This window comes from Marmota flaviventris, chromosome 8 (assembly GCF_047511675.1).
Source record: "Marmota flaviventris isolate mMarFla1 chromosome 8, mMarFla1.hap1, whole genome shotgun sequence".
In the NCBI taxonomy this organism is placed as follows: Eukaryota; Metazoa; Chordata; class Mammalia; order Rodentia; family Sciuridae; genus Marmota; species Marmota flaviventris.
The window spans coordinates 133204740-133214657 of record NC_092505.1 but is presented as its reverse complement, the minus strand read 5'-3'; the positions used below and the strand labels follow the sequence as shown (position 1 = coordinate 133214657).

Genomic DNA, 9918 nt, shown 5'->3' with positions numbered 1-9918 from the left:
GACTGGGAGAAAGAGCTAGGAAAAAATGGTGGATGGAAGGGAAAAGATGACTGTGAGGGCACAAGAGATAAGGAAGTGCCCTTTGTCACTACAGAGATAGAGGTCCTGTGTCCATCACCAAGCCAGGATTCCTGTAGGTTCTAAGGTGCCATCCCCCTCCACCAGCAGGTCCCCTTCCTCCCCTGGTCCTATAAGATCCTGTCCATATTGCCTCTCCACCCCAGGGAGTGGCATTGTGACTCCATTCCACAGTTGAGACGCAAGGCCCCAGAACAGCCTTGACTTAGGGCCAGAGCATTTCTTTGGATAAATCAGGGAAAACCAACTGGACTGCCAGCTCATAGCTGGGATCCAAGTGACTATCCCAGACCTCCCACAGCCCCTCACCCACCCTGTCCCCTCCTGGGGTTTCACACCCCAAATGTCACAGGCTTCACACTCTTCATGTAAACATCTTAATTACATCTTTAATGCTCTCACACATAGAGATGCTGTGAGTTAAATTACAGCTTTGTGCATCCTAAATTACCCGCAGCCTTCCAGTCGTTCAAGTGCTAATGTATTTATAGCATCTAAAAGAGGGTATAAATCCAGAACCTTCCCCACGGGACCTCCTAGGCCCTCACTTCCTGACATGTGGCATTTGTCCAATGGAAGATCCATATGTGCCACCCCTGTGTCTCCTCCAACCAGCAGAGGACAGTGATGATGGTGAGGCTGGACATAGGGACGTGCCTCTGTGCGTGCTCATGTGTGTATGGGTGCCCAGTGTAGAAAAACTGCCCAGCCCCTGGGGTTTTTCTCTTGCCCAGATGTCTCTGGCATCATCCTGGACTTTCAAAATTAAGGGGGAGGACAAGTGCAAAGACCCTCTTTTCTACTCCATGAACACCAAGGGGCCCTTCCCATAGATGGGAGTAGGAGAGAAAATTAAAGGATGGACTAGGTTTCTTAGGAGGAGTCTGGGAGATCCCATGGGCCCTCTGTAATGTGCATGGACCCTGGGTATGAGCAGCCCTTCTCCTGGCATCTTGCTTACTAGGCAGTGTCAGCTCTATATCTGGGTCTCTCAGGGCCTATAACAGGTGCCGTTTTACCCTGTCCCATGTGAGTGGTTGCCTTCCTCCACCTTAGAGGAAGCTCCAGTTTCCCACAGGGCATTCCTTTTCAGGCAGTTAGAACTGCTTCCACTAGCCTATAGCCTATCCCCACTGCCCTCAGACCAAGAGCCTCTCCCTGAATACCATCCCTGATAAAGACAGGGAGCCATTTCCAGAAGCAGGTAAGCATGGCTTTTAGAGCCCATTGAAGAAGTGCAGTGGAGAGTGGAAACCAGCTTTGCTTCCATCTTCCCCTGAGTCCCCGATTACCGAAGACCAGAGTAGGTGGCCTACTCCAGTGCTCCACTACGTACCATAGGGGGAGGTTGACTTACAGGGTAGAGCCAACAAAGAGGGTCTGTATTGTGCCCTGCACACATCTGCATGTAGGTCCACTTATGCACATGCATGAAGACTTTCAGCAGGTCTGGGGTCAGCATCCCTCCACATCCATACCCGCAGTTACTTCTCTCTCAGCCTCCACCATTACTTGGGCCCAAAAGCAGGTGGCTACTAGGGATAGGAAGCTGGGAGACCTCACAGACCCTCTGCAATATGGATGGAGCCTGGGTATGAACAGCCCTTCTCCTGGCATCTTGTCCACTGGGCAGATTCACCTTCATCTGTGGGCCTCTCTGGGACTAAAACAGGTAATGCCCCACCCTGTCCCAGTGAAGTTGGTGGTTGCTTCTTTTCACTCCAGAGGAGGCTCCAAATTTTAAAATACAGATTTCTCCCCAACAGAGAGGAACCACCTCTCCTTTCCCTCTTCCTCTCCCAGAGTATCTCCCCCAATTTCCTCCATATTAGAGAAGCAGACCTTGATGAGAGGGGTGTGACCAGCAGACAATTAAGCCAGCAATGGCTCTTGACCTTCCTGGCATAAAGGATACCCTCTGTGCCAGGTCCGTCAAGTCAGGAGAGATCAGTGGCCAGATGGCTAAGCTGGCCAGGGCCTCTCTTCAAGGCTGGAGAGTCAGCAGGTGGGTTTACAGAATAGCTGGGGCATGGCCCAGCCCCTTCCTGTCTTGTCAGGGCAGGTCCTGAGAATAGGTCTTGACAATCAAGGAGTGGGCAGCTCTGTGGGCACTGTGGCAGGTGTCTCTTTCAGAGGTCCAGACCTGTCGTGGGCCACTCACGCATGGATGGCATTGGCTACGTCGGTAAACACCAGTCGGCTAGGCCTCTGCAGTGGGCCCTGGGAGGGGAGAGCACTCTGCAGAAAGACAGGCAGGGGTATCAGAGACCTTGACCAAGGCCATGTACTATCTGGCCCAGTCACTGCCACCCTCACTTCCTAGTGCTCTGCCTCCTGCCTGGAATGTCCTCCCCTGCAAATTCAGCCTAGAAATTCGACCTGGCTCAGATGACTGCCTCCTCCCCACCCCCCATAGCCATCCCAGCTTTCCTTTCAGCTTGGCAGCACTTACAGTGGACTCCTGTGCAGGATGAATTATGCATGCATCACCTTCTCCCAGCAGGGGAGACCTCACCTCTGCCCCACCCCTTCTCACTCCCAGAACAGGGTCAGGTACAAGGAAGGTGCACAAGAAACAATTGTCAAATGGTCAGTGGTCTCCAGGGCTGGGTAGACCATGATTCTATGTGATTTTTTTTTTTTTTTTTTTTTTTTTTTTTTTTGCAGTACCAGTGATTGAACCCAGGAATGCTCTATCACTGAGCTACATCCCTAACCTTTTTTTAAATTTTGAGCCAGGGTTTCACCTGACTCAGGTGACAGAACTGGAAGTAAAACCAAGTGGTCTCCAGACTCAGCCTGGACTCTTCCTTAAATCCAGGAAGATGCAAAGAGGACAGATGGATTAGGGATGGGCCCAGCCCCTTTATGGTGCTCTGGCCCTTGGAGATTTTGAGGAATGGTAGCAAGTGGTAAGGCAGCCCAGTGGCTCTAATAGGATGACTACAGTTATCCATCCCTTTGGATATTGAAGATGAGTTTGGCTGGAATCTCTATTGACCTGTGGTCTGTCAGTGACTAGAAATCCAACAGCCTGTTTGAAACTGGCACTGCCTAACAGTCTGACCCCATCTATAATCTGCTCAGGACCATGAGCCCTCAGGAAGCAGAGGAAGTCGAGGTCCCAGTCCTCAATAATCCCTGCCATTAGTCCTTTCCCACTTTTCCAGCTAGTATGTGGAGATGCATAGGACAAGAATCAGAATCTTTCATTTGCAGATGAGGAAAGTAGGCTCAGAGATGCCACTGGGGTTTCCAAGATCGACAGGCTATTAGGGGAGAGCCAGGCTGGACCCCAGGGCTGTCCCTGTCTTGGCCTTGTGCCGTAAGTTTGTGAATGGCATGGAAAGATTCTATCAGTTTCTGAATGAACCTGGCAAGACCCATATATCAAGTAGCTGCTGCCTGATACCTGGCAGGTGCTGGCAAGCAGTATGTAAAGGATGGAGGGTGGGGTAGAGGAGGCATGGACAGTTGCAGGCTGGGTGTCAGTGCCCACCTTGCCCTGCGTGGCCTGCAGGGAGGCGGCGGCCTGCACGGAGGCCGCATCCCGTCCATGTTCCAACAGCTCCTGCTCCAGTTCATCTTGCTCCTCCGTGGGGTCGAAGTTGTACATGGGCATGAGTTGGTGGCGCAGCTTCTCCAGCCTGGGGGTGGGGGCAGGGGTGCTGGGGGCTGGGCAGGCCCTTGCCCTCCTGCCAGCCCTTTAGGCTCTGCCTCTTGGCCAGCTGAGCCACAGCACACAACCATGTTTAGGGGCCAGAGATCTCCCTTGTAGGCCGGGGAGAGCAGGGCAAGAGTAGCCAGGCAGTTGGGTAGAGATGATCCCCTCTTTCTCCCTCTTGTCTCCCACCCTCTATTCCAGGGTTATATATGAATATAGAATCTTTACTTTCCTGCCCTGTATGTGAGATCTTGATGGAGGCCCTCAACCCTCCCTGAGAAGAGGCCCTGACTCTCTGATCAGGGAGAGGGTCCCTCTTGGTGGGGTATTCTTTCTCTTTTCCCCCCCATGCCCCCTGGAGCTCAGCCCAGCATTGCCCATAGGCTGGAACTTTAGGTGGCAGTTGGGGAATTACCTCTTCTTCTTCCTGATGTACAAAACCTGTAAGGGAAGGGGCAGTGTCAGATGGTGAGGAAAGTAAGCCCTGACTGACCCAGAAGGCCCTCGGGATGGGGGACATGTGGAAGCTAAAGGGGGGTGTGGATCCCCATGTCCTCAATGTCCCCATCCCAGTGACATGGACACCCTACATTCATGCCTCTTTTTTTTTTTAATTTTTTTGGTACCAGGGATTGAACTCAGGAACACTCAACCACTGAGCCACATCCCCAGCCCTATTTTTTTTTTTTAGAGACAGGGTCTCATTGAGTTGTTTAGCACCTCGCCATTGCTGAGGCTGGCTTTGAACTTGCAATCCTCCTGCCTCAGCCTCCTGAGATGCTGGGATTACAGGAGTGTGCCATGATGTCTGGATCATGCCTCCCTTTAATGTTTTTTTGATGCTGACAGGTGGAGACTAGGCCTGCCCTTAGAAACCCAGCCTGGGAAAACTACAGTCACACTGGTGGTGGGGTCCAGGTCTTTCAATATTGACTGCAGCCCCAGCCATTCAGTGTCTGCTTATGACACCTCAGGGACAAGGAGGGAGGGGAAGACTCCAACACATTCCCCATACTGGATCCAGAACCACATATAGGCAAAAAGAACAGTGGATAGGCAATGGCCAGAGTGTAGAAAAGTGTGGTCCTAGGTAAGGTTCTGGACTGGGTTCCATGGGAGACTCACGTCTCTCAGTGGACAGGGGTCAGAGAAAAGGGCTGAGCTCTAGATGTCAGCCCAGGCTAACCCTTCAGAACTCTGTCACTGATGGAACATAAGAAAGTTCCAGGTTCTGTCCCCTATGTGCAGACATGAAGGCAAAGTGTTAGGTAGTCAGAAAACATATAGAACATCCCACGCTGGAGCAGGAAACCTTGTACCAAGCACTGAAGAGAGAGACAAAGGGGTGAGATTGGGAAACCACCCTGGGCAGGGACTCTGGGGACCCCTGCCACCTGCTCTTCCCCAAACTGGCAGTTTCACGACTACTTCTATCTTTAGGAAAGCCACATCCCTAGAGTCTGTCCCAAATCCTCTGTGGCTCCCATATTCTTTGTAGCCCATTCACAAATTGAATCTGGTTTGTTTCCCAGACTGACCCAAAGCTCCTCCTATAGGACTCCAAAGGCCTAGAAAGAAACTAGAGTGTCCCTTAATCCCCAGTCCCTTCCATACCGGGTTGGATGCCCCTTGATCTCCTGTGGGAAGATGCAATAGGATCTCTGAGGCCCACCCTGAGGAAGTGGCTCCAGCTGCAGAACTCGATGCCCCCTTGCCTCAAGGTCCTTGCTCCAATACTTCTCCCTCACCTGTGACCTTTGATTTAGAAGGATCCACAGGATTGGCCAGAACTTCCATTCAATCTCCACACCTTTACCCTGTTGGTCTCTCTGCCCACAACTGGTGATATCCACTGCCTTCCCACCTCCACTTCCAAATGTTCCCACCTCTCACTGTCCAACTGCTTCCTTTGGGAAGCGTTTCCGAAGTGTTGCCCACACCAAGCACTTTTTCACACTCCTGTGTGAAGCACAAGCCAGACACTGACTTGCTCCTTGTTGTAACCATGGCCCGGTTCAGTGCTGGCATGAGGGGAAAGCAAGCAGCACTCAGGGAAACCTCTAGCCCTCTTGTGCCCTGTGTCCAGGAGCTGTTTTCTGCCTTCCACAGCTTTTGTCCCACAAGCTTCCTACCTCCCCTCCTTTGGTAGGAAGACTATCCACCCTAGGCCTCAGACCAGCAAGTTCCTAGAACAAAATATTTTGCCAAGAGTAATAAGCGCAGATTCTAGGCCATTTTGCCCCTGAGGTTAGGGTGCTTAGATCTTCAAAACCATCCTGGGGGTGCCAAGGGGAAACACTGGCATTCTGCCTCACTCTCACCCCAGGAGACCTCTCAGCCCTGGCCTTGCTGTTCATGAGCTGCATCCTGGCCATGCTTACTGGACAGCGTTGTTCCCTGGCAGCAGTCCGGAGCCTGCAGGGCCCATATGGTGACCCTGGTTTAACAGCAGCTCCTGCCAGGCCATGGACGGACCATCCTACCCTTGTTTGTTAGAGCAACAAGCTCCTGAACCTAAGGCCAGCCATCATAGCCTGGAAGGAGCAATGGGCAGAGTACTACCATTGCCAGGCCCTTTGGGGGACCTCTGGTGATCTCCACTTCCATGGATTTGCCTTGAATAATTGCCAGTGTTCCCTTAGTGACATTCTGAGGGTCTGGGTATCACTTTTGGGGGTCATTTATAGCCCTCTTGCAGATTACCCCCATTCTGATAGCTACTCAACTCTGCCCCTTCTCATGACATAAGCCAGGTTCCTACCTTGAGTCTCAGCTCTAATGTTGCTTCCCCAGATGTCCCTGACCACCCAGCTTAGGTGAAAACCCTTGGGTTTGCTTGTTTGGTTTTTGACTGGGGATTGAACCCAAGGGTATTTTACCACTAAATATTCCCAGCCCTTTTTATTTTTATTTTGAGACAGAGTCTTGCTAAGTTGCTGAGGATCTTGTTAAGTTGCTGGGATTGGTCTTGAACTTATATTCTTCCAGACTCAGCTTTCAAAGTTGCTGGAATTACCGACATGCACTACCATGCCCAGCTAAAACTCTTGGTTTTAAATTAATTTCTCATAAGAACCACAGGGCAGAATCTTGTCTCCCCAGACTCTGTTAGGTCCCAAAGGTCTGGTCCAGGGCAATTATCCAGTAAATAATTGCCAAGTGAATGAATGAATAAACATACTACCAATAATGTGACAAGCCCAGAGCATTCCCCCCAACTTTACAGCCCACAATCCCAGCCACCTTCTGGTCTCTACCCCTGCTGAAACCCATATAACAATTTGCCCCATTGCTCAGCTTACTGCTCACAGAACCTCCTTGCCTCCAAATTCTGATTCTTAGGACCCTCCATATGGAACTTCTCCCTCCCCAAATCCTGTGTGGCCTTCATGGAGTATCTCAAAATATGTATTTTCCAGAGTGTTTTCTGGGTCTTCCAATCAGAAGAATTGTCTCTTGGTCTCTAGCCCCAGTGGACAAATCTTGTGGGGAGGGGGAAATAAGGATTGCATTATCATTAATGGAATTTAAAAAAAAAAAATTTTAGTTTATTCAATGGACCATTATTTTATTTATTTATATGTGGTACTGAGAATTGAACCCAGTGCCTCATACATGCTAGGCAAGTGCTCTACCACTGAGCCACAACCCCAGCCCCACATTAATGGAAAATTGACTTCTGATTAGATTTTCTATTCTAAATACTGACTGCCTTCCCCCAATGGAGGGCCTTCTGGGCCAGCCCCAGCCTGCCCCAGCTCTCACCATGGCCACAGTCAAGCCAATCACCGTGATGATCCCAAAGGACAGAAGTATGGTACCCACGCCAGCCGTGCCATCAGCCACATCAGGGATTCTGGTGTCATTGAAGCTTGTGGCTTCTGGGCTGAGGGTGGTGGTCTCAGAAGTGGGCCCATCAGTGGCCAGCTCTAGGTCAGGTTCAGTGGTAGGTGGGTGGCTATTGAGCCAGCCCCGAGCAGACAGGATCCTGGAGTTCATGCTGATGTTGAGAGACTGCCTGTGGTCAGTCAACCTGCCCATTCACTTCTGACATCAGTAGTACCCCAGCCTATGGCTCCCAACACCCGTGGTGGCCACCTGAATAGCCACCTCCTTGATAAAGGAAGCCCCCTTCTTCCGTGGGTGCTGGAAAGGAAGAATAAACACATGAGGCTAAGGACAGGGGTGTGGCAGTGAGATGAAGTGCCTCTAGGTTCTGAAGACACTGGGAAAATAAAGATTTGAGGGCAGTTCAGGGACACAAAGACACATGCTTTATATACCTATGGTTCCCATGTAGATTTAGAAACATGAAAATGAAGTCTGTGGGTACAATGATCATAGCAATCATGCCTGGGAGATAGGAAAGATATCAGGGAGATTTGAAAGAAAAGCTCCCTCCCTATGCAATAACATCCATAGCCCCTCATTCCTCCCACCCCCACCTCTTCACTCCCTGCCCCTCATATCTCTCTGTAGCTTTTTTTCTTCCCTGGAGGAAAAAACTTACCTAGGAGTCATATAGGCCTGTCCTTGAATCCTGTCTAGGCTCAGCCATTTATTGGATAACCCCAGACAAGTCACTCTACCTCTGTGCCTCAGTTTTCCTAAGCCTAATATCCCCACAGTATTGCAGGGTTACTGAAATATCAGAATGAACAAGTCCCTAGAAAAGACTTAGTTCAGCACAAGCCATGTTTACAGTGAGCACCCAGTAGAGATTCTACCTTTTCTTTTGTTCTAACCCAGTCAGGAGGCAGGGAGGCACAGAAGCTACTGGATTCAGTGAGCGGTATGGTCCAGGCTGTGTGCCTGAAGTGGGGGTGGGGGCAAATGTGGGGAGACCAGGAGACGGGAAATAGAGGCATGGTTTTTCTGCAGGCTTTAGGGTCCTTGGATGCCCCCCCTTCCCTCATAGGGGAACTGGGTGCTGGTGGGAACAAAGGAGGAAGGCAAGGGGAGATTATCTTCAGAAGTAGGGATGGAGCTCCCACTTTGAAGTGTCTCCCTTGTGCCTTCCCTCCTCCTCTGGGAGCAGAGATTTTCCCAGCCCAGAAAGACAGTGTGGGAAGGGGTCCCAGCCACTCTGCAGATCTAGAGGAGGGATTCCTAGCTCATGACTGCATCCCTGTTGTGCTTATGGGTACATTTGTGTGTGTGCGTGCATGTGCGTGAGTGTGTGTACCCACATCCATGCTGCACCCTTAGGAAAGGACAAGGCTGGCAGAGGGACATGAGTGGGGTAGACTCATCTCCCTCTGCCCTCTCTCTCCAGTTATGCTAGGTAAGGAGTCTATTCTTAGCTCTGCCACTGACCCTAGACATGACCTTGGGCTAGACCCTTAACTTGCTCTGGGGCTCTCCTCCCATCCAGAGGAGAGAAGATGCCCTGCTGACCACTTTCTGGGCTTGCCTTGGGGTCCAAAGGGGAAGGAGAAAAAACGGAGTGAAAGGGGTCTGCGCCGTGACCTCTGAGAACCCTCATGCCATTCTCCACTAGGTCCCTCAGACCTCCCTGCCTCAATTCCCATGCCCGCCTCCGCAACCCAGTGATTTTTCCATTCTTGCACAGAATGAGAGACCTCAGCACTTACTTAATCCTCTCCGGGGCGCCGAGCTCAGTCAGAGAGGATAGGGGTGGTGGCGGCGGGCGGGAGACCGGGCGAGGGGAACATCTAGGCCCTGCGTGGGGGCGACAGTTCGACCCGAGGTCGGCGCTCCCTGCACGCTCTGAGCTGCGGGCCAGGCCGGGTATCTTGCACGGTGGGCAGCTGCAAGCACCAGCTCTGTCAGTCTAGGCTGGGGTGGGCAGGGCCGGGACCCAGGGCGGGGGTGGGGCCAGGCCAAGCAGCCTCAGGGGATCAGCGAAGCTTCAGTGCCTAGCCTTCCGGCCCTCTCCGCGCCCCCGGACTTTGATTGGCTGCCAGGCCTAGAGCCCGTCCAGCATTGGCCTGCTCGCCTGTCTCTCCGATGTGACTCCTCCCTAAAGCGGGAGCCGGGAGCCCGGAGCCAGGTAGCAATTCTCTGAGACCACCCCTCACTCTGGTGGCCTATACCGACATCCGGCAGGGGACCAAGGGTGACCAGGCCTTTCCTGGGCCACAACTCGGGCTCCTGGGCAGCTCCACCTTCACCGGGACACACTCGGGCCCCAAAACGCAGACATACGGAGGAGG

At 52.0% G+C, this 9918-nt stretch overlaps 1 protein-coding gene across 2 annotated transcripts; it reads right to left on the bottom strand.

Annotated features, from left to right (window-relative positions):
• Positions 1 to 447: 447 nt before the first annotated feature.
• C8H3orf18 (chromosome 8 C3orf18 homolog) lies at positions 448 to 9540 on the bottom strand. Of its 2 annotated transcripts, none has more exons than XM_027933883.3 (5): positions 9337 to 9540; positions 7508 to 7888; positions 4158 to 4183; positions 3578 to 3725; positions 448 to 2316 (listed from the first exon to the last, which is right to left on the bottom strand). In XM_027933883.3, exons 2-5 carry the CDS (start codon positions 7781 to 7783, stop codon positions 2236 to 2238), a joined length of 531 nt encoding a protein of 176 aa, XP_027789684.2. In that variant the 5' UTR covers positions 7784 to 7888; positions 9337 to 9540; the 3' UTR covers positions 448 to 2235. The 2 variants fall into 2 exon arrangements, with proteins under 2 accessions (XP_027789684.2, XP_071471786.1); XM_071615685.1 differs by having other exon boundaries at positions 7568 to 7888.
• Positions 9541 to 9918: the final 378 nt, after the last annotated feature.

Coding starts and splice junctions, on each gene's coding strand:
- C8H3orf18 (XM_027933883.3), bottom strand. CDS start 7,783: ATGGGCAGGTTGACTGACCACAGGCAGTCTCTCAACATCAGCATGAAC. Junction 4,184..7,507: donor TTGGCTTGACTGTGGCCATG/GTGAGAGCTGGG, acceptor CTTCCCTTACAG/GTTTTGTACATCAGGAAGAA. Junction 2,317..3,577: donor TGCAGGCCACGCAGGGCAAG/GTGGGCACTGAC, acceptor GTCTTTCTGCAG/AGTGCTCTCCCCTCCCAGGG.